Source organism: Melospiza melodia, chromosome 3 (genome assembly GCF_035770615.1).
Source record: "Melospiza melodia melodia isolate bMelMel2 chromosome 3, bMelMel2.pri, whole genome shotgun sequence".
NCBI classification, from domain to species: Eukaryota; Metazoa; Chordata; class Aves; order Passeriformes; family Passerellidae; genus Melospiza; species Melospiza melodia.
In genome coordinates this window covers 128,698,896-128,723,864 of record NC_086196.1, presented here as the reverse complement: position 1 = coordinate 128,723,864, position 24,969 = coordinate 128,698,896, and the positions used below count along the sequence as shown (strand labels likewise).

At 38.9% G+C, this 24,969-nt stretch overlaps 1 protein-coding gene across 1 annotated transcript; it reads right to left on the bottom strand.

Annotated features, from left to right (window-relative positions):
- Positions 1-404: 404 nt before the first annotated feature.
- On the bottom strand, positions 405-24,466 carry FHL5 (four and a half LIM domains 5). The gene is made up of 6 exons (XM_063153039.1): positions 23,932-24,466; positions 11,552-11,733; positions 9,108-9,282; positions 6,670-6,839; positions 4,382-4,568; positions 405-3,201 (listed from the first exon to the last, which is right to left on the bottom strand). The coding sequence occupies exons 2-6, from the start codon at positions 11,708-11,710 to the stop codon at positions 3,050-3,052; spliced, it is 843 nt and encodes a 280-aa protein (XP_063009109.1). The 5' UTR covers positions 11,711-11,733; positions 23,932-24,466; the 3' UTR covers positions 405-3,049.
- Between the last annotated feature and the right edge of the window lie 503 nt (positions 24,467-24,969).

The following is a 24,969-nucleotide window of genomic DNA, read 5'->3' as shown; positions in this document are numbered from 1 at the left end:
AGAGAGGAGCCCGCACTGGAGCAGGCTTGCTGGCATGGAGAGACTCACTGGAGCAGCCTCTTCCTGAAGGGATACACTCCATGTGAGGGATCCCACACAGGAGCAGGGTTTGAGGAACTCCAGCCTGTGGGGGACACTCCAATTGGAGCAGTTCATGGAGGACTGTCTCCCATGGCATTCCCTCCAATGCTGCAGCAGGGAAAGAGTGTGAGGAGCTCTCCTGCTGAGGAGGAAGGAACAACAGACACAATGTGTGATGAGCTGACCACAGCCCCCATTTCCAGTCCCCCTGCATCACTGGAAGGGAAGCAGGTAGAGAATTCAGGAGTGAAGTTAAGCCCAAAAAGAAAGGAGAGTTGGGGAAAAGATGGTTTTAAAATGTTGTTTTATTTCTCATCATGCATTCTGATTTGATTGGTAATAAATTTCTTTTCCCCAAGTCAAGACTGTTCTGCTGTCGCAGTAATTGCTGAGAGATTTATCTCTTCTCCTTGTCTACACTCACAAACCTTGAGGAATGTTTCTTCTCCCCTGTCCAGCTGCAGAGGGGAGTGACAGAGGGGCTTTTGTGGGCACCTGCTGTCCAGCCAGGGTCAGCCCACCCCCGGAGTATCACTGTACTTATATTCAGGCATTGGTGGCTGGTGACAGACACTAGGAAATAGCAATTTGTATCTGATATAACTTCTATTCTGACTATTTATAGCAATCACATTTATTTCTTACTATTTTTCTGAAGTGAAAATGATCAGTATCAGGTTTGGCTGTACTGTATTTACTGCAGAAGAAATAAATAATTCAGTTGGCATTTCTAAAAATATAATTAGTTGATGAGTCAGAGAAGAATTTAATTTTCCTAAATGTTAAGGCTGGAAGACTAGGATTATCATGATCGGTGTGTCTGACCTGTGACTCTCTCATGTCTTAGGAGGCTGCCTGGTAATTCCTGCATCAATTTGTAATTAAGATGCATGATTCTTCAGAGGAGACTGAATAAAGGGCCCAAACTACATTCTTGAGATCTGCTGAATGTAATATCACACAAACAAACAAAAGGTACCCCACAGACAAGCCTGAATATTGTGATTAATAATTTTAATTTAAAAATTTAAGACCATTAACATTTACTTATCTCTGATATCTCAGTGCAAATTTTTAGAACATCATACATAACTGTGAACCACTATGTTTTGTGTGTACGTATATATATTTATGTATATAAGGCAATGAAGCATATTCTATTTATGGGAATTTAAGCCATACCAAGAACCTGTGTCAGCCACGGGAGATGTGTAAATAGAAAAGGAAGCAGCTGGGATAAAATGAAAAAACATAAACTAATCAAACTCTAGACTGCAATAAAAGCTGCCATGAAAGAAGAAAATGAAAACCAAAAATTAACACCACATAGAGCAAAAGATCAATATTTTATCGACTGACAACACACTGCTGTGTAGTCATTGGTCAGTCATTATCCATATTGATTTTATGCCACTGCACTTTGGCTCTGGCTTAGCCATGCACACATATTCTTCCTTTTTTTCCACTTTTCTACCTAAAATAATGGCTGTCCTCAATATGAATAAAGGTCACTCAAGTCAGCCAAATAACTCTATGCACTCCAGGTCAGAGTCTGAAGAAGAATGACTTATGGGCACCCGAGATGAGGACTCAGACTCTGCTGGACAGAGCAGAACCTGCCATTCCAACATCACTGCTCCGTCCACAATGGCACTGCAACACACACTGTGGAAGAAGGGGCAGATAGATGTTTGTAACTCAGTTCTGGATGACCTTTAACAGTAGATATTTGAGTGCTGGAGCTCAGCAAGCAGATATAAAGGCTGGCTACTTGGAAACTAAGGTCCTGTACTGCAAGCAAAAGCTGCCTGGCTTGCAATGACAATTACTAATTCTTGACATACTGTTAAAAAACACATGTGGCTAATGGTGAAATTAATCAGGAATTGGTTCTGGAGAGTGGATAGCCTGCTGTCCACATGCAGGAATTTACAAGCAGAAATTTACATGAAGGAATTTATAAGGAATTTACAAGGAATGAACTGTGAATCAAAGACCAAGCAGGTAAGGTCCTTAACAGGGCTTCAATTGCTGGCAAAGCAGTTTTGAATGAAGGAAAGTACGAGGTTAAATAGACCATTAAGAGTTGGCTCTTCAGTCAACTAATAAAAAAGTATATTTTAGGCCTGTATTGAAGGTATAGCAAAAACAGAGGAAACAAAGTCTTAAGGCATATTTGTTACGGGAAAATGTACATCAGCACTATTAAATCTTGGGCTTTCCTTACCTCTTGCAGTAGCTGAAAATATGGGTTTATTTATGTTCTAGAGCAGCTATGACTAAAGAATTAAGTACAGTTACCCAGTTTTGGGAAAGGGCCTGCACTTTAGTGTTTTGGGTGACTTCTTTGGGTAGCAATCCCAGTAAGGGAAGGAAAGTGACCTTTTTTCTATTGAATTGGCCCATGGAATGGGCCTTTCTGACTGCACTCCTCAATGTGAAAGCATCTCCTACTCACAATTTCTGTCTGCTTTGTCAGCATCTTTTTTGCCCAAAGTATGGAAGAATATAATATTTACAAGGTGTTCTCTTCAATGTTATGATCCAAGAGAAAAATGCTTGTTCCCAGCTTTCTGTAGGAAGATCTGCATCTGTGAGTCAGTGCTAATGCCTCATCATTATTCATATGCCAAACAGACGTTTCACAATCCTTCTTGATTCAGAGGTGATAAAAGATAAATTTTTAAGCTTCTAACAGCAGAGTGCAGTGTGTTACAAGGAAAACATACTGGAGTTAGGCTTAAAATATATACAAATCTTTTCTGCATTGTTTTATTAACCAGTATGGGGCAGTTGTTTAATTCTTGTTTATAAGAAATTGAGAATTATGATGATGTTAAACTCCTGTTGGAAAGTTACTTGAATGACTAAATAACTCTAGTACCTTCTATCTGGTTTTCTTACAGCAGACCAATGAACTACCTTGCTACAGAGTGAGAATACTGCAGCTGTACAGCTTTCCACAGAACTATGAAGCAGAGCCACATTTGTGGCAAAGGATGTCATCCTGCCGAGTGAGGAATTCCTGGCCCACCAGGGAAACAGAGCATTTTGTGCAGCTAAAGCATTCCCCGTGCCACTGGCGCTCCTCAAATGAGATGTATTTGGCACCTCCCAGAGCTGAAAGAGAGTATGAAAAAAAAAAAAAAGAAGATCTGAATCCAGTATTTCTGGTTCAGTAATGCAACAGATAACTTTCTGATGTGTGATCAGGTTGTCATTCATACAGTGAATGGGAAAATGAACAAAAATTCATAGTGTGAAATGTTTTTTATTGGCTGAATTGAAAAATATCTTTAAAATTTAAACAGTGGGAAGTATTTCAAGCAAAGCCACAAGTCACTTGCTTGCATATCCCATTATGAGATCTGAACACAGTGGGTTTATCATAATGTCCATTCAGGTTTGCTGATCTTCCCAACAAACTCTCATGGAAATTATTTGCCATATTTGCATAGTTTCTGTACAACTCTAAATGAAATTTAATAATTAAGTTTCTTCGAGATGGATTCATTTGGAAATTACCAGAGAATGGGATTCCTAGCAGAATTATCTGAAATAAAATCTTGAAGACTGGGGGAATTTGAATAGTTTTGATGCTTTTTTTTTTTTGCTGTTGTTTTGTGGTTTGGGTATTTTTTAAGTCACGCACACAGGATTGGGTATTCAATGATTTCGTTGTCCAATGACATGTGCAGCATGCTCCTGTAAGAATCAGGAATTACTTTTCAACAGCTGACTCCACACATAATAGGATTGAAGTGCAGAGCACCAGCAAATGCTCTCAGAAAACTCCAACTATCATAGGCCAGTGACACACATGTCTAAATATAAATCATATATAAGTATACAAGGATTCATGAAACAGAGCTCTGCTGCATTTGGCAAGCTTTCTAATTTGACAGGTGTGCCTTACCAGCAGGCAGTTAATCTGTGTTCAGTTTGATCATATTTGCATTTAAAAACAAAACTGAAGAAATCACAGAGGGGCTTGTGTGTACTGTCCTGGGAAGAGCAAAAAAAAGCACTTTTAAAAATATTCTTAAGGAGGAATTTTCTACAGAAAACACTATATCAAACAATGCCTTTGGGCACATAAAACCATTCCTCATCTCTTAGGGAACATGTGTGATCAGTATGTCCTAGCAAGACGCAGAGAGAGTCTCTCTGATAGTTAACTCCTTCGGTCCTCATTATGATGGGAATAATTTTCATGTTTTTTTTCCTAAAGTGAAAGTCTTCTTTGAGAGGAGACTGATGATTCATTTGTGTCTGGTCCCCTCTAGAAGACGAGACTCACCTGCAATAGGTTTCTTGCAAGCAGCACACTTCTTGGCATGAAATTTGCTGAAACAGTCTACACAGTATGGGTACTCATCTTTGGAAATGAATCTTTGTCCAGACAGCTGAGTGTTACACACAGCACACACAAAGCATTCTTTATGCCAAGGCTGGTCATGGTAGGCCACTCCTCCAGAAGTTATAACCTAATACATAGACAAACAAGGGCAGAGCAAAGAAACAAAGGTGTGGATCATGAAGGATTGTCCAGTCCTTCATAAGTACTTCCACTTGTTTTCTGTCTTCCAACATGCACAAGAGAAGAAAGTGTGGTCACATCAACTTTTTTTCATCTGGATTATCCATTTAACTAATCTGCAGTTGAATTCCATACACTACTGGTTTGTTATTTTCAATTTTCTATCACAATACAACCTCATAATTTGTAATAAGTGTGTTATCTTTAAATGAAATTTTTCTATTACACTGTAGCTAAGTGTTTAGAATCAGGCATGCTCTCAGAAGAGAAATTCTCAGTGATAGGCAGTGGGTGAGAGAACTGATGCTGAGATGATAGTTAATCTCCAGCCAGTATTTTGCTGTCTCTCAAGTGCAACAATGTTTTAAATAGGAAGACAGTAAAGAAACAGAAGTAAAACAGAAAGGTGAGCTACACAGTCAGCAGAAGAAAAAAAATCAGGTTTATCAGTGTCATCAACTTCTCTTTGCCAGCAATACACTCACAGCTCTGCACTGGTTATTTCTGAAGTGGGAAATTTCCAGTTGTTCTGTGGCTCCCATATGTGTGGCAAGGAGCTGGTTTCACAGAATTTGTGAGAGACTGTACAGAGAAATTCCTATAAAGATGAGCTGTAAGATAGTGTTTCTACTATCAAGTCACACGCATGACAGAGAATTAATGAATGAGTGAATGAATGAATGAATAATGTTGGAACAGGAGGAGAAAAAGTTGAAGAAACTTAAGTAAAAAATAGTGGTATCATCAAATTTCCCTGGAGAATACAGCTTCAGGAAAATCAAGAATAATATGGGCTCATGTCAAGCAATTAAGAGATTTAAATATTTTCCAATCCCTTTAACATTCCAGTTTTGGGCTATTTTGTGGTTACGTTTGCTTTAGCATTAAAATCTAAAATTTGCTGACAAAAATTCAAGATTCAGTTTGGCAATTTAATATATTTGGGCTCAATTCTCATGCATGGGAATTGATGCAATTTTCAGAAATAAAATGGCTTTAGCTAATATGTAGGGGGACTGTTTGCATTCCTGGAATTTTAAAGAAGCAAATCCTGATTATTTCATGTAGGTGGTGCTAATATCAATGCCTGTAATAAACATTGAGCATAATTACTATAATTGCTATGTGTTCATTTAATGCAAGTTAAAGGCTAGATGTAAAGACTTGGGAATATATAAAAGTACTTTCTGAAGTTTAGCTACTGAAGAAAAAAGTAGGCAGCATATTTTCCTGAAATTAAAAGCTTTTGTTAGAGGTAGAGATTTACAGGTAATCATTACATAACTACAGGAAATTATAAGTTATTTGATGAAGTGGAAAAAAAAAAAAAGCTTCCAGAGTGATGCAGGTACTAAAGAATAAGTAAAATTCTGCCCTAAAAAACAGCTTAAAACATTTCCCTAGAGGAAAATATCACACTAAAATAGTGTGATGCTTTGAGTATTTTCACCAACAAGAGACAATCTTAAAACATAAGAAATCAAGGGAGGGAAGAATTGATTTATCTGTGCTTGGGGGAAAGAAGAAATCAAATCAAGCTTTCTGGTACCCACAAGGGTATCATCACATATTGCATCAGTGGGACTCCTGACTGGTGTTATCACAATTGAATGTTACTTGATCTGCTAATTGCCTGATACATTTCAAGAAAAAATAGCCAAGATTGTGGATGATTTGCTCAGTTCAGGTGGCTAATTATGCATATGAATACATCTGAAAAACAATGTAAAGAGAGGCATGTTTACAAAGGCAAAATCAGGAAAGAAGGGTTTTATATAACTTTCCATTTAACCTTTGCTAAAAATCACAATCAATAACTAAAGAAACCCAAAGCATTTGTTTGCAAATAAGATTATTTCAGATATAATCAGTCTTAGATTAACAAGAGTGGACAGCAGACAGTGCCACAGTCGCCTTTCAGTGTCCAGTGTCAGTGGGAAGATCCTGATCTTACTCTTAGCTCACCACACATTTCAGGTGATCCAGCCCTTTCTCCCATGAGCAATATTGCCTCACTAGGACATTATTTGCATTGTGTGTTTAATTACCTTTTTGCAAGCATAGCAATGGTGAGCAAATTGCTTCTCAAAACAGGGCACACAGTAATTCTCATTGTCTTTGGTGATTAATGGTTTTGTTCCCAATGGTTGCTGACAATACTGGCAAACAAAACAGGATTCATGCCAGGAGCTTCCCTGAAATTCCATTTTACGTGAACCTGAAAAACACCAAAATGAACAATCCTCTCAGATATAGCCTTGTAATATAGGTTTTAAATGTTGGGAATGCTCTTGTTTTTGAACCTTCTAGCTCAGCATCAGATAAGCCAAGAAAACATCTTCAAATTAATAGAGCTTGTAAGAATGCACTTGAAATTTCAAGAACACATTCAGTGCCATATATTCATCTGCCAAAAGATGTGCTGAATTGCCTAAGCTGTGATTTTTCGAGTTCTTATATGAATTTTTGGTTGGTTTTTTTTTTTTTATTATGCTTAAATTGCTCAGTTTCTCTCAAACCAGCCAACTCAGTGATAATGTTCAGGTACACAGCAATTTTATTAATTAGAAATTAATTTGGTGGATGTTTAGTACATTTATTATTGTCCTGTCTTCTATCTTTCTTAAACTAAGGCTCCTTCACTTATAAATGCATTATTTATATTAATCAGCTTAAATTGGCAACTTTCTAAAAGTAAATATTTTTTCTGTGATAGAACACTGCCTTCTGTGATATTACACTGCCTTCTCCTATAGCTCACCATTTCTGTCCTAGACCAGCAATTCTTTTAATCATATTTAACTACATGCTTTTGATACAGCACAAGGACAGAAAGCTGCTCAGTTAAATTTTGTCAGAGGAGTCTCAGAGCTTTTATCTCTGTGTACAGGTGTCCAATCTTGATATAAAAACATAAGTGTAAGATATGCACATATATCTGGGAGCAGCTTTTCCAGTGGATCTCCATCGTCAGCTTCCTATCTGTAGGTAGATAAGACTGCACAGAGAGGTGCAAGGTGCTTTTCCATCCTTTCCACATGAGGAAGAGGATTGCTGCTATATCTGATTAATCCCACTGTGCCTGTTTCCTGAAATGTGGGGCCAGTGGAGAAACTGCTGGTTGTATTTAGACACAAAAGGTTTGCAGCTTCATCCCAGTGATCAGAAGGCAATTTCACTGTCTTTCACCACTAGGTCTTTTCAACACAGAGCTAGCAAGTTGATGAGAAGGAAGTCAATGATATAGAGACTGGCTGGCATTCCCATGCCTCCGTTGCAGTGTTTCTCACACCTTCAGGCACTTGCTGCAAGGATTTACACTCTGTGACAAAACAAGCAGCATGGATTTATACCAGAAGATAATGATGCAAACCTGAGTGTATTCTGGCATTTTTTTTTTTACTAAATCTAGTGAGATGTGCCTATTTGACAATATTTTTGTAAACTATGTACAATTTAGGCGGTTTATAATCCATTAAATGAACACAACTGTATTTTTACAATATTTGTTTCCATTAATGCAGATTTTTACTTGTAATGAAAAGGAAACAAATGGTAAAAATCCAAATTAGTGTTATAAGTTGAATACAACCTGAGTAATCCAGTACCAATAGTAAGACTATAATTTTGCACAGCCTGGATCTTACTGTTCGGCATTAAGATATACTGAAAAATAAAATTCCAACGTCACTGCCAAATTTACTGACGTTCTCTGTTCCAAAAGCTAGGGACCCACTTTCCCAAGCAAGCAGCTTCCTTTTGCAACAAATGGTGCTGTGGCTTCTCTCAGATGCCTGTGAAGAGGCAGCTTTTGGGTCATACTCTGCTGTAAGAGCTTTACTGATGTGGTAGAAATGAAAAGTCTAGAGTGGGTCCTGAACAGATACAATCAAAAGCTGAGAAGCAGCTTAGTGTGAAGTGCAGAATTTTCAAGAGTGCTAATGGCAGGAAGTAGGCCTATTGTAAACACGGACAATATTGTAAAATGGACTTGTATTCCTTTTAGTAAAAATGCTGCTAATGATTTGAAAGCATATTGTCATGTTTTGACAATTTAAATAAAACATATTTCTAAGTGAAAGCACTAGTATAAAGAACACAAGCACAGGGTCTGTTCAATGTGGAAAACATGCAGATGACTTGTCTAATGTGGCACTTCTGCTCACAATACCTCAGTTTGTCTTCCTATGCTGACAGCGGGATATGCTTCCTAAGAACTGCAACAAAATCAAGGACATCACATAAACACATTTTGCCCTGCATTGAACTCTTAATATTTTTATAAGGATTCATAAGACCTGTCAGTGGTAGATCAGAAGTGTCTGCCTGCCTTCTCTCCACTGATGGGAGAATGCTACTCATAAAGGAAGAGTAGTCACCTCCAAGCTGTTCTGAAAGTCAAGGACCTCATAGCTTGGTTATTCCAAAGGAGGGTATTATTAAAAATGTGGTTCCATTTCTCAGTAAAGGGCCCCTATTATCTTACCAGGCATAATGGTCTTCTGGCAGTGAAAACATTTGGATGAATACTCATCAGAGTAGCACTCAGTACACAGCAAGACCTCATCCTTGGCAGCAAATGGTTTCTCCACGAGTGAGCGACTGCACTTGGCACACCTGAAGCATCCCTCATGCCAGTGGCGGCCTTTGTAGGCCAGATCCTTGAAGAAAGTAACTTCATGTTAGTGAAAACATTTATTTACAGTGCTTTTATCCTTCTGCTCCTTCCAGAACTAAAACGAAAAAGGAAAAGCATTGCAGTGGTGGATCCAACGAGAAGTGTGCTCAGGAAAGGTGCAGGTGCTCAATGTCACTGTTGTGACATTGTGACTTTTGTGACATTGTGACTGTTGTGTAGATCTCTTTCAGAGGCCATTGGGAGCTGCTTTGGCAGAATGTCCTTCCTTATGTAACACAGAGATATGTTTTTATTGGAAGAATCATGTTATATATTACAGGTGTCTTTCAAGGGAAAACAAGTGATCAACATTTTTAATGTGCACAGACCACTGGAGAGGAAGCCCATGTTCTATAGAATTTGAAGTGAACCTTATGTATTTTCAATGTTACTATTTCTTCTTCCAGCTGACATGACATAATTCTAATAGCTGTCAGAAAACAAGCAATTAAAATCTCATTGAGAACAAGATGATTGTTAATAATATTTAAAAAAAATCATTGCTTTTGTTTACATCTGACATAAATCCTCCTGAAAACTCGACAGAAAAAAGTTTAAGAGTCAGTGGGTTTAAGGGTGTAAAGAGCTAACAATATATATGTATATGAAAGAGCTTAACTATATATATGTATGAGATCCTGACTAAGAATTCAAAAAAAGACCAAACAGATTTAATTTTCCCACAGTTAGAAAAGCAAGGGTAAAATGGACCTCCAAAAAACCTTCCCAGCTTAAAAAATAAACCCTTCCAGGGCTCTTTTATAAGTAAGAAACACAAAAGGGCACAAATCCAATCTCATTGTTCTCCTTGATCATGCCCCTGCCTTTTAAAGAGCTAAAAATAAAAGAAATGCCATGCTTGGTTTCAGGAGGTGCTGAGCACATAGCATTTTCATTTGCTTTAGTTGGCACTCTGAACCTTGCAGGAACCAGGCTGTCAGCCCAGAGCAGCCCCAGGCAAGGACTGGGTGAGGAGGAGAGGAAAACACCAAGCTCTGTCCCCTTGGCAGAGGTGAGACAATCAGCTGCAGATCTCTGTGTGCCACTTTCCTAGATGTCTCTAGCCAGGTGCACTCCTTTGTCTGCTTTTTTCTCCCGTTTTTTCCTTCCACTCAGTCCAAAGACCTGGCTTTTTGTTTATGATCTTCAACAATAGTAATCTTGTCACTGATTTAATTTTTGATTTTAAAGGTGAAATTAAGTGAACTCAAAGCATGTGCTCTCCTGTTGAATCTGACGGGTGCTACATGTTTACCCACACTGTGAGTGAAATGCTGATGAGACTTTGAGGAGTGTCTTCATCCAAATCAGCATTTCCCTTGGATGATTCCTGTATGCACACTATGTACCTTGAGGTGATTGGGCTGGGAAAGCCTTCCAAGAGGTTTATTTCAATATCTTTGTGTCCTTTTATTTCTAAGGAACATAGGCAAAGAGAGCATGGGGAGAAGGTGGCCAGTACACACTGGACTTGGCAAAACAAATGCCTTTTGATAGGTTTCATTTGACCTTAAAATTCAATGTCAAGTATACGTCCTCTAAATTGAAGTAGGGGATACTAGAAACCCTGTCAAAGACCACAGAGGAAATTGAATTATTAATTAGTATTGTAAAAAATGGAGAGGTGAAAGGAAAGACAAGGTCAGAAACACTACCACTGATACACCACCTGTGAGATGAGCAAGGTAAGCACGGAATTAAACAGAAATAAAAAAACCCTCATTTCCAAAAGAGAGAGAATAAGCAAACTATAAACATGTTGTCTTCTCAGCTTGGCATCTGCTTGTCAACACCTACAGTAAAAGTAATTTATTCAATGCTCAAAATATTTTTTCAATGAGCACGTCTCAGAAATTCCAAGGTGTCAATCAACCTGATACACTGAATTACACCACCCACCCTATCACCCCCCAGCACTGTGCAGCCTCTGCAGCCAGTGGGTGGCTGGAGGTGAAGGATGGAGCCCAGCTGAGGTCCACACAGCCTTGCTGTGTGCTTGGGGTATATGCACGGGCAGATTTCCTCATCTTTGACCCCAGAGCTTTCCTATTCAGGGAAAACAGTAGTGTTTCACTCTGCTGTGTGGGGATGTACAACAGCTATGCTTAAGTCTCTTCAGGGATATGCAAATATATCAATATACCAAAAATGATACAGGGATATGCAAAGGGGTGGGTATCACATCTACCACTAAAGAAATTGGATTTGTGTATAATTTAACAAGGAACAAAAAGAGCAAGCCAAATCTGTACCTTGGAGCTGCACTCAATGGGCAGCTTGCACTCTTGGCAGGGGTTGGCGTACAGGCTGTCGTAACACGGGACGCAGTAAGCGTTCTCACCCCTTAGTGCATATTTCCTGCCACGCAGAGACTGCAGGCAGAAATGGCAGTCTGTGTGGCTGCTGGTCATCCTGCTGGGGCCCTCCACGTGCTCTGCAAAAGATGGGAAAATTGGGCAATTCAGTGCATGATGCTTGCTCAAATACTAAGTAACGCCGCATTACCTGTGGAAGTTGGACAGGCATTTCCTGGTCATTTGCAGGGCCCTGGATTTCTTAATGCTGGCTTGTTCAACAGTAAAATGGTAGCCTTTAACAACACATACTGTGAATTGTATCACCTACATGATGGGGAGCAAGAGGGCTGCTTCAGCTTATTCTAACACTGTTTCAGGTCAGACACCTGAAAATGAAGCCAACTTCACATTCTCTATGTAAAACTACTGGCATTATGAACATTATGTACTGGATTCTGAGATATGGTTCATCCAGATATTGGGTAAGGGAGATAGAAGCAATAATTCAGAAATGAAACCAACTGAGGAGTTAAAAGGCCGAAGAGAAGAGGCAGGAACTTTGTAGTGTGTTCCTGACTTTCTCTTGATACTCCTGTCCTTCTGCTTGTTCCTTTCTTTTCTAAATACCCTCACATCTACCTGATCCAATGGAAGGAAGGCAAGGGACTCCAGGATATATGACTGTTTTTTGCATTATCCCAACTGTGCTGCTAATATTTGGTGGCATTGTAAGGTCGCACAAATTCCCCTGGAGAGCAATAGAGTGAAATATAAAGAAAAATAGACTAAACAATAAGTCAAGCAAAATCAGAAGTCAAAGAAAGCTTTCCTTGTTGTTATTGGAAAATATTGTTTTTTCTTACATATTTCTTTATTTCTATATCAGATTCCACATTGGCAGTACCAAAATAACGTGAAATAATTTATATTTCTGTGCCAGACAAGTGCAGGAAATACCACAAATCTATTGAGAGTCAGTTTATGAATTTCCCATCATTCAGTTTTTCAGGCTAAAGAGGCTTGGACAAGCATCCAAACCTTGGCTTCTTATAGATCTGCAATTGTGAATGTTTTAAGGATTGTGGAGATGAAGACCTATTTCAGTCTTCTTATTTCTGGTTGAATCATCATCACTTTGCTAAAATTGGGTCTTGGTTCTTGGAAATGATGGAAGAAGAAACCAAAAAGTTCACAGTGAAGCAACCCCAAAAACATCTGCTGAGCTCATTGGGTTGCACTCTTCATTAAACTCAAAGGGTGCAGCTGTAGCCAGCACCAGCAATCATGAATTTTAGAGGAGTTGAAAATGGCTGGGAAAGGTCTCCTAAAGTATCCTAAAATATCTCTCACATATCAGTGACTTTGGGCAGCTGAAATTTTTGCACTTTGAAAAACAGGGCAAATTAGTTCCTCTTAACCAGATGCATAGCTTGAGAGTAAGGAAGAACATACAGAGGACAATATTTGAGGGAGTTCTTAGCCATGACAAAGCCTCCATCTAGTCCACTTAGAGTTACACCCTCATACTTTGTTTTTATGCACTCACTGACTGTCTTATACCCATGGTTCAGCTTTAAAAAGGCATAAAATCTTTTTCTGGGTTTTTACTTCAGTAAGCTCTTAACCAAAATGGTTGTTTGAGCTGTGACAAAAAACCAATTACTGCAGGTTTCCACTGGCACCAGTGCATAAGGTCAGGCATTTATTAATTAATTTTTTCTGGGATGTGTAGTAGTAAAACACTGGAAAGAGGGTAGGGAGCAAGGCTGTCATACTAATTTCAGACCAAAAGTAATGACTTGATTGGAAAATTCGTTGCTCCTGTAAATTGAAAATCTTTAGAGTTGAATTGATATATTTTATTTCCTACTACCCTTAATATTACTACACTCTGTCAGCCAAGACAGGGTGTAGTAAGGAAATAAAATAATCTGGAACTCAGATCAGTGGGAAACATGCTTTCTTAAAATATTTCTGATGTGTTTTATGTGATATCCTTGGAAAAATAATATAACAGGGCTTGAATCAGGACTTCCATTTCCTTAAGATCAACCAGAGATTTGAATGTGTAACAAAAAAACCCATTTATATGAGAAAATTACATCCATCAGCTTGTACATTTATAGAACATGACATATAAAACCAGGCAGAGCTCAGTGCATTTAATGCACAATCACAGTCATGACCAAAGCCAAGGTTAAGTTTTGTGCGTTTTGCTCTTTGTGGGGAAAGAAGTATAAACTGGTGTCTAAGGACACAATCAAGGAGTGTTTGTGGTTAACTGTGCTCCATAGTCAAGGTCAGGCTTGAAACTGGGTTTCAGAGGATTTTCATTTATTTTTTTAGTGGGAATTAAAGTAATGAACTGCCTTGGAGGATAACCCTGTGTGAACCACCGTTCTGATGCCCTCCCTGCTGGATCAGTACTCCTGATTCCTGACAGAGCTTCATCTCAGCCTAAAAGTGGCAACAGCAAAATCCAAACAGGGTATTCATGAAAAGTTTCGTTACTTATAGAGCATTTTTGTTGCACAAAGCTCTCCAACAAATATCTGTAGAAACATCTGTCCCATATCTGTAGAAACATCTCTGTTTTTCATTCTAATCAATGTCAATCAGGTTTTAAGTTATCAAAAACTACATTCCAAGTAATTTTCTTTAAAAAGTGCTTCTCTTTATTATTACTTTTTCCCCCCAGGAAGTCAGTCTGTCCCAGGAAGCCCAGGCTGTGTGCACAAATAAGACCCACTAATGTAATACTTCAGAACTACTGAATTTGCAATGCTATTTTCCTCCTAAACCCCTATATGGATATTGGAGCAAAGTGCTATTAGTCCTGTTCTACAGATGACAGTTGTTGCTTGAGGACTTAATAAAATACCCTCAAGAACGGAGTCAAAGCTTGAGAGTGTCCTTGGGCTGCTTCTCTAGTAAAAGGCTCAAGTTGTCCCAAACTTTTCTTCAGACAATCTTCAGAGTTTGACCATGAATCATCATAAAAGACCATGTTTGGGAATGAAGCAGCAATGGTGAGCAAAAGAACAAAGATTTTTTGCAAACCTTTTGGCAAAAGTATGGATAACCTTTGAGAACTACTTTTGCCATTAGAAAATGCAACAAAAGGGCGAATCTCGTCTCTCCCAGCACCGCTTATCCTTGCTCCAATAAATAAGTAATGGTACGAGGGCCACGCAGTGAAGTAGAATGTTTTTCTTGTGCTTTGATCCTAATCTCTAGAGAAATATGTTTACTTTAAGTTTGCTGGAAGCTAGACTTTGTGTTTTGAAGGTCAGCTAAGAAATCTCTGGAGATCTGATGTTATTCACTCTCATGGAATGAAACGCTGACTCCAGCATTCCAGCTGCTAACTCGACTCCTAGGCACAGGGAAAGACTGCAATGTTGCCATTCCTTGGGAAAAGATGATTTTATTATTTAAATTGGAACATCTTAAATTGGAAGCTAAATACTGTTGATTTTTATGTACCTAGTCAGCAGGGGTATGAGGTATCATTTTTAATGTTAAGAATATTCCAAGGAGGCGCAGAGAGATGTTGCCAAGGACGTGAAGATATTGTGATTGGAGTCCCTGGGGTCAGATTTGAGAATGCAGCAGTTTCATGGACTGAATGATAAAAGAGATGAAAATACAAAAAAAAGAGCTGGCTAGTCAGCCTGCTGTTAAAACAGATTGAGATAGAATTTAGCTACAACAAATTAGGTCAGGGACTTTCTGGAGAGTCAAATTATTTCCCATAAAATGCAGAGGACTAGAAGATTTCCAGTGAAGAAAGCTGTAAGAACATGGTTGTGAAGTTGTGAATCCTGGTAGACATGGAACCATCAGGAAAAGAATGCTTTTTTTCCTCACTGGAGCCAAAAAGCAGAGCCAGAAGGTTCATATATGTTTCAATAATTAATCTTGATGTTTTCTATAAATATATGTTAATCTCTCTCACACATACAAAAATAAAAAACCCAGAAACATTTGTACTGCTTAGAATTCAATTAGTATATACATATGGATGTAGATATGTACATGTAGATAAAAATGTTCTATCTTTCACTTTGTGGAAATTCTAATAGACTATTTCTCAATCTAAATATACCTGCCGTTGAACTTCATCATCTTTTTCTTTAAGAACATACAGTTATTGGAAAAAGGCTTCTTCTTAGAGAGGCATAAAGGAAAAAAACAGATGGGAAAAAAAATCCTTTCAACAGCAGTGAAGGATAAGAAAAACTATTTGATATTTTATGATATCAAAGCTGCCCTGCATCCCTGCAAGCTGCCCTAGGCATCGTTCATTTTCAGGTAAGTGCATGTTTTAATCTTCTAATGCTATTTTCCTTATTTGCATGAATTTTCTGGCTTCATTTTCCCTATTTCTATTTTTGTCTCATGCATTTACATATATTAAAGGTTCTGTAATATTTGCTTTTCTAAAAATAGTTAGAGCAATAGGAACTGGGGGCATGTATTATAGATCAAGTCAAGCCAAGAACCTACAGGAAAGAAGACACAGATACTAACTCTGAACTATCTTATCTCTGTGGCACAGGACAGTAATACAGCACCAGGTCCTGGAAGCATCTGAGTGAGTGCAGAGCTCTCACTGCTGAAATTCTCCTTTAAGCAGCCAGGACAGATGCCACAAGTGACACTGTTTTGGTGGGGTATGAAGGCAAAGCAGATATTTTAGAGGTTGGTCTGGTAATTTGTACTGAATTGTACTGTGTTTACACACCCCTGACTACAAGCAAAAAGGGCAAGAGCTATGGCTTAACTAGGGAATCAAGCATCTCAGGAATTTTGTAATTTTTTCCTTAATTGGTATTGCTGTCTGCTTTGTTTACACCGCACAAACTCAAATGGTGTAGTCATCTAAATTCTTCCTTTTTTTTCTCTTCTGAAATAATTTTACCCTCATTCCTTTCTGACTACTGTCAAATGTATGAATAAAATGAAGTGATGAAATAATTCAGCTGTTGTAACTTTCAATGTAAAATCCTGTCATTATTCTTAGTTGTATTTCCCATATTGACAGAGTGGCTCCCACAGCAAACTGGCAGATGACACCAGAATGGGAGGAGAGGCTGATACACCACATGGATGTGCTGTTATCCAGAGGGACCTCCCCAAAACTGGAGGAGTGGGGTGACAGGATGCTCATGAGGTTCAGCAGGGGGAGTTGCCAGGTGATGGACCACAGAAAATTTATCAGTGCTGAATGGCAAAAGAGGGAGGGTAAAAGTATCCAAAAACCCTCAGTATTCTTTTATGGGCACTGGAACAGGAGTGGGGGCATTCTCATAACAGCAAAATTGGTCTCTTGTAAATGCTTGTTCTTTCCAAGTACCCTTTCTTGCATTGACACTCACCTACAATCCATGATTAGGGAATCATGAATGATACTTCAAAAAGTGTTTCAATGAACAGAAAGTGGAAATTTCAAATGAAAACATGCACTGAAGTCCTGATCTGAAACTACCACCAGTGAGTTCATTCCTATTGTGCAAATCAACTAGACCAGGCTGCTCAATGCCCCATCCAATCTGGCTGTGAAAAGTTCCAGGGTGGGGCATCCATAATTTCTCTGTGCAACCTGTTCCAGTGCCCAACCCCTTCACAGTGAAGAATTTCTTCCTAATATCTATAATAAATTTCCCATCTTTCAGTTTGTACCCGTTACTCCTTGTCCTATCCCTACAGTTCCTGATGAAGAGTCCCTCTCCATCTTCCCCTAGGCCCCCTTTGGGTACTGGTGGGGAGCAGCATCAGAGGAGCACTTTGGAACCATCTCTGCTAGAACAGCATCTGCACAAAATGCCTGCACAGCTGGGCAGAAAGCCCCAAGCAGCACCTCAGCCATACTCTGACAGCACCTGGCAGGGACACACCTCCCTGAAGTGACACAAGCCAAGAAATGATACCTGTTGTACAAGGGTGAGTGGAGCGTCCCGAGGTCACTGATCAAAACAGCCTTGCCACTAACAAGAATTAACAGAACTTCAACAGGGGATGCTGATTCTGAAAGTAATCTTTAAGATCTTAATGGAAAAAAAAAAGTAATTTCTCATCTTTGCAGGTATCCTAGCTGTAGACACCAGATTTCCCTACCCTTAAGTTTTATTTCAGGAATACCAAGGTGGATGAAGATTACTCTGTTGTGTGAGAAGGGGTGCATCACATGAATTACAATAATATTTTTTTAAATAACTACAACTGTCTACACAGCACAGCTTTTTCTAGAAGGGCTATTTAAAAGCCTGTGACCTACTTAGAACTGCTTTAAGAAATAAAATGAACAAAAATATAACGATCAGCAGCAGCAGCATTGTTAGCAACAAGCTAAAATTGGAAAGGATTTTCATTACCCAATTTAAAAAGAGAAATGCTTGCTTCCCCAAACCCAAACAGAAATCCCCCAAATGATAATCAAGCATCTGCTGCAGTGGTTTTTCCTCTTATCTCCAGCTGTGCTATGTCAACCTGACCTAATTTCCTGAGGAAAAATATAAACTGAGAAGTGGCACTCTTTTAATAAAAGGATGACACCTTATCAAAATGAAGCAAATCGAAAATGTTCTAGTCTCAGCCTTGTTAAGAGATGGTGATGAGTTAGATGGCATTGCAGCTTAGGAAAAGTAAAGTCGACTGTCAGTAGTGTTGTTATGCAAGACCTCTACTTCAATTATCATTGTTTCCAGGTATTTTGTTTTGCAGGCCAAATATTCCACAGGCCAGTTTTGCTGCTTGCAGTGCTCCCTCAGGCTTGGCTGGCACCTTCTTATCAAGCTCGTCTCTGAAAATAGGGGTGATGTGGCTCTGCAGAGAAGCCCTAGGCTGCTTATTACACCAACAGGAGTCACTGTTTGTAAAGCCACTGCTGTACAGTCTAAGAAATGCTGGCCACTGCCACTGTAACACTGCAAATGTCTTCCCATGATATGTGAGGTGTTTGGGGTGACCACTGCTGTGTCACTCTCCAATCCTTCCCAAGGGAAAACAGGCTTCAGGATGGGCAATTCCAAGAGGCAGGATCAAGAAATAATGGAATGTTCTGGGTTGGAAGGGACCTTAAAGATCACCTATGTCCAACCCCCTGCCATGGGCAGGGACCCCTCCCAGGGGACCAGGCTGCTCAGAGCCCCATCCAGCCGGGCCCCATCCACACTGTCAGGGTGGAACATCCACAGCTTCTCTAGGCAGCAAGGAGGGAAGGGCTAAGCAGAAACATTGAAGAGAGCTAGAAACAGCCTGATCTCTACCTATGACTCTGGATTTTTGATGACAACACAGTAGGTATGGTTATGATATTTAGCATTAATGATGCTCTGCAGTTGCACTGTTTTTGGAATACAGAGATATCATAATAACAATAGAAGCATATTAAAGTACATATGCATATATTGTATCTGCTGGGTGGACAGACCATGAAGCATACAAGCTGGTAAAGAAAATCTGAAAGAAGTGTCACTCTTTGTATTCTACCATTTTTACAGTAATGAACTGGTTATATGATGTAACTGAGATAGATGGCAAGAAAGGTCTCTAGGAGAGCTCATAACAACCAACCAACATGAAAATGTGCTCTGGGTACTCTTTAACAGACTTGTTTCCCTTCCTTCTGCTCCCTCTAAGTGTTACATGACCACCTGCTGTGTCTTCTCTTACAACAGATCACTTGGAACACTGACATCTATGTGCAAATTTATGTAACTGAATAATTTATCTCAATTCACGAATGTCAAATTAGGTGTTTTAATATTTTCTGGATTAGGGTTTAATTCTGCCGTTTAGGGTTGGTGAGCTATTATCTATTGGGCAGTGCTGTGCACAATTCTGTTTTGAAGCGTCAGCATCTGCGCTATGGTTGCTGTTACAAAATAGTGCAATTCAGCTGTGTGTGCATACCACCAGTGATGTGGAATTATAGCAGGGTGGCTTTTTGCTTTTAATTCCTGCCCTGGGTGCCTTAAACACACTGTGGACAGGAAAGCCTTATTAGATTATCTACATAGGTGCATCAGGGACAGGCTGCTCCCTTTTGGGCTAGGGAAAAAAATATTCAGATATACACATTCTTTTACATCATATCCTACATTCACTGTTGATAGTTACCCAGCACATTTCATTCTAGCACAGACAAAGGATATATGTATATTCACAATGTACAAACACTTTCAGAATTGGTCTCACAAAAGGAATTTTGAAGGCAGAGAACATTTTTAGGAGAACCCTTTTAGGAGTGGGGCTGGTAGAAAAAAGTGTATCAAGTGGCTTTTTGTTTGTCCTCTACCAGGGAGGAAAAATAACAGTGTCACTAGGACAAATATAGGAAAAAAATGTTGGTGTTTTTCCTATTTTTGCTCTTTAAATATGTGGCTTTGTGCATCATCCATTAAGCAGGCAAAAAATATTACTTAAAGACCTCTGGAGTCTCGAGCAGTTGAGTAGATAATGTGCTGTCAACCAAGACAGGGGATAACATGGCATTGACTCAGATTTATCTTAATCCTCACATCCTGTGGCAGCAACAACTCCCAGTCCTTACAGAGGCTCAGCCCTGGGTTCCCACCAGTGACATTTGCCCCCTGCTTGAAGCCTTTGTGACTCTTACATTACCTGTTCTGCCTTCTTGGGAGATAAAATCTGCAGAACAATTATGTGACTGGGTATCCTAACATTTCCCTCAAGCCTTAAAGTCTCTGCACCACACATTAAACATTTTCTACTTAAAATACTCTAGAAGTCGCTATGATTTAAAATTAGTAGACCATGGTATTCTGTTTTTCTTTATTATGATGTGAGGTTACTGACCTTTCAGTAACTGCCCTGCTGGGATTTTTGTAATGTCCTGATATATGTGAAAAAGTCTTTTTTGCTGTTGTTTTGTTTTTGGCACCATGACTTCAGAGTGAATTTCTTTCTGTGATTATAAATACACACTATCTAAAAATTGGTTCCAGTCTAGGATTGACCTTATCTGATTGAAGAAAAATTAAGGCTAAAGTTTATCTGAACACCCAAGACAGTCAACATTTGCTTCAGACAAATAAACCCCACCACTAAGTCTTAGAATGCTGGAGGAAATTTGGCAAGAATGAAGAAATTCCTCTCTAACATTAAGGAACATTTTAATAACATGTAATTTAACTCAAGGATATTGTGGAACAGTGAGTCCACTGCTACCAGCAGAGTCTGGTTGATGTGAACTTATTCTAGTGACAATGTGAAGAGTGTAGCAACAACCATCTTTGCAAACCTCGAATGGATTTGATTGATTTTGGTAGAGGATGGTGCTCAGAGACCATAATTCTGACCAGCTGTGCTGAAAAAGGTTCATCTGAGGAGGCGGAGAGTAGAACACAGTGGCAGAAACTGCACCAAGCTACAAACACAATCCAAAGCCTTTCTGCTAATTTATGTAAAATTTATTAAAAGTTTTCAGTAAAATGTCTAAGCTAGTGATCAAACAAATTAAGAATTCTGCTACTGTATTTTTTAAAAATCTAACAAATCGAGTCTGTTTGAGCTTTTAATTTGAAATATTTCTCAATGTTCTTCAACTTTCAAACAAAGACTGCCAATTGGAAGACCAGCATGAAATAATTTTTACTCTAAACATTTTTTCCCATGCAAGTTAGATTTTTGAACTCTAATTATGCCACAGTTTTGCACGTTTTAGTACATAAATGAATCATGATGTGGCTGAATTTCAAACCTGAAGAGCTCACTTGAGAAAGACTGAACTTGATAAGCAAGTTTAAGCCCAGTACTGTTATGGGCTTCTGATAAATAGAATTAAACCTAAACCTTTGAGGTATTTTACGGCTCTCCTTTCAAAGGTTTCAGAATGCTTTTCTAACAACAGTAATAAAGTAATCCAAAAACACATTTGTGAGTTACTTTTCTTCAGAAAAGATTAATACTTGTCAAAGCAAAGTAATTGAATTCCTCAAGGTCAGGGAGCAAACCTTTGTGAGTGGGAACAAAAGAAGCCATTCACTGCACCTCTGCCATGAGATGGGTCTGCTCATCAGGCTGTATCCATGGCACTGGCCTGGGACAGTTAAAAGCAGCGTGCAAAGGTTGCCAACTGGTCAGTTCCCAGTGCTAGAGGTAGAAAACACTTCCAAATTTAGCCAAAGCAATAAAATGTTCCAGTTGCGCACTTTGCAGTTGTCCTTTATGACTCTGAGGTTATGATGAATATTCTAATGCAAAATCTTCTGTCAACAACTGCACCATCCTCTGGCACTTGGCCATTCTTGCTATTAATTCTGCAGCCTATGCACAAAGACACATTACAGGGAGATTAACATTTTTCTGGCTGATAAAGCCTCTCAAGTGTGAGGCCAGCGACCAGCTAGGACAGCCTGTTCAGATCCATTACCCACACAACGCTGAGATGTGCAAGAATTAACCAGTCCTCTTACATGGACCTTGAACAAATTCAAAGGCAACCATAGCTGGGAAGAAAAGTAGCACACTAGCATGGATGAAGGAGAATCAAAAAAACCTCTTAAGTTTAAGAAAGGGGAAAGTAGGGACAATAGCTGACACATACTATATGGCAACAGGGAATGGGGATATTCACAAAAACTAGTTTAACCAGGTGAAGCTAATGAGTAAGGCACCTTTTTTAGCTAAGGGACAGATATAAATTCCTCTCCAGGGTGACTTCTAGCAGAAATTAAACTTAGCCATCATTGTGAAGGAACTAAGGCAGTGTAGCTTCCCTTTGTGAGTCTTGTCCTTCCCTTTTATCTCTGCTACAGAATTTCTGTCATGGGGTGTTATTAATTTGTTTTCTTGGAGTCATGTTTGCATATTTCCACAAAAATGTCCTTACTTGATCCCTCTTACATTTTACAGGAAAACACAAATGCATGAAACAAGGAGCTCACAGCCTCCTTTCTCATATGAGCTGCATGCCCCGTTCTCAAAAGAATGAGTTCAGCAGCATTTCACTACACCAGCTTCCAAACATAGGGCTCTAGAGATTGTAAGAGAACAGTTGAACTAGAAATGATTAATTTATGAGCATCATTTACCCTAAATTGGCAGGGAAGTGTGGAGTAAAACTCCGCTTGGATTTACTCTCCAGGCAATCTAAAAGCCTTGACAACACCTTGAGCTTGAGCCGGCAGGAGGGCTGCTCCTTCCAACAGGTTTGGAATTTCACCCTCTGATTTTGGGCTTGATGTTTGGAAGCATGCTGATTAAAATATTTTTTCTGTCTGTCCCTGGTTAGGTAATACTAAAATTTTTAAACTGTTCTTTCAAGAAATAAAATTCTGGTAGGGAAAAGAAATTAAAATAGCTGGGATTATTGGTACGAAGCTGATGGAACACGTCTTACTATATCAACCAAAAAATACACACTTTATTAATTATGACTGCCTGCAAATAATTTGGAGACAGCATACAACAGAATCTCTTTCAAGCAGCTTTTGAATTCATTTTTCTTTAAGCCTACAAGTTAGTTAGTATCATCTCAATATTCTACCAGTTAAACACGCTTGAGTCAGTGACTTTCCTGCAGTAAAATTACATGAGTTGACCATCAGCAATCTGTAACGATGTTAATGTATCAAATCCACTATAGTTTCTTCTGTTACTGTACAAATAACAACTTGTTACACAAAGAGAAGAAAAATATTAACACAAAGAAAAAAAGGCATCTGAAACTTAATTTCTAAATGTAAATTCAAAAAAATTATGATCCTAAAAATAAAGATAACCTCAAGTGTCTTATGGAGGGAAAATTTGGAGATGATAATTGTTTACAGCAATATTTTGACTTCTTATAAAAGCCAGCTTGGAAACTGTTTTACTTCCAAAATCAAGAACAATCCACATTAGGTGTTAAAAGCACTCATGCTAGAAACAAATGACTTGACAGAAAAGACACAATCTAGAATTTTTTCTTGCAAAAGCAAATGAAATCTTGCTAGGAGATAAAAATGTAATGGGAAAAAGCACATTAATTTTTTGTTGGATGGTTCTTTGGGGTAAACAAAACTCATCCTCATCTCTTTACAAAGGAAACCCAGACAATCTTTCCACAAATTAGTGGGTGAGCCAATTACTACAATGGAAAGAATTAATAAAAAATTATTTATTTTTTTTAAAAAACTCTATCTCTTTAGGTACACACCATTAAAAACATAATATATACGTGGAAGTCTGCATCTAATTTATTCAGCAGTTTTCTGAGGAAAAACTTCCTGCATGCTTGCCCAAAACATTAAATTAAGTACCTTCTATACTAAGAAGTTTAAAGCTTATCAGATGAAGGAATAATGGAAAAAAGCCTCAATACTCACATTTAGTTTTCAGCTGCTTCTCTCGGTAACTTGCGCAGTAAAATAAAGGAAGAAACAATTACACGTCTTCACAGAAACAAGCATCCATCAAGTCCAAAAGAAACAGCACACTTTGCCAGAGCTATTTGAGGGTCCCATCCAAATTTGCCTGGATGGGGGAAGGCTGAGGGTCAGTTTGTTTCCCTTAGACCTCATGACATGCAAATATGTGGCTGCCTCACCACTGAAACAAATCATTCTTTGACATGCTGTGTTTACAAATGGCAAATGCATACCATGTAGGAGGTTCTTAAAGGAACATATTTCTGAGACTTCTCAAAAGGAAAAAGGCATTTCTGTTAAAAAACAAAACTATTCAGTGCAAGGGCAAAAAGAAAGTAAGATGGAACATTATTCATCCCCAGATACACACTAGTTCATGCATAATGCATTCAAAAGACATCATGTGGGCTTGTAAATCAGAAAAGAAAAAGAAAAGTTGCAATTACTGAAGTCTGATTGTTGTGTACAGGAAACCATCTCAGGGGAGGGGGGGTGGGGGGCAGGAAAAAAACCTCCTCCAGTTTCAGGAAAGACGTTCAGGGACACAGTAGAACTCAAAATTCTGACACGGCTGAAGCATTTTCTGGGCTGTTACCATTTGCTGCTTTCCACCAGGTGCTCACAAGGATTACCATCAGCGTGGCAGCAATGGACTCCTCTAGGCTCTTTCTCAATATTTCCCAGTATTTCTGGCTTTTGAGTCACAGCCCCCTCCTTTACTTTCTGCTTGGGCCCAACAGGGGCCAGCTCTCACAGACAGGCTCCAGCATGCACAGAGGATTCAGAGGTCCTTGTACTTTGCATATGATTCTATGCAGACCCTTAACCAAGTGCAGCTGAAAGTCAGGATATTGTGTCCATTTAAAAAAGCAGGCTGAGGTTAGGCAAAGTGAAGAAAGGATGGCTGCTTGTGGTATGAACCACAACTGACCTCAAGGCAGATTTTTCCACAACCAAGAGCCAATAGATCTGAATCACTCGGTCTACAACATCAAA

Bases quoted from the DNA above. Each gene is read 5' to 3' on its own strand.
- FHL5 (XM_063153039.1), bottom strand. From the start codon at position 11,710: ATGACCAGCAGCCACACAGACTGCCATTTCTGCCTGCAGTCTCTGCGT. The intron at 4,569-6,669 runs GTAATTAAACAC...TCTATGTATTAG, and splicing joins ATTGCTATGCTTGCAAAAAG to GTTATAACTTCTGGAGGAGT. The intron at 3,202-4,381 runs GTGAGTCTCGTC...ACTCTCTTTCAG, and splicing joins TTGCAAGAAACCTATTGCAG to CTCTGGGAGGTGCCAAATAC.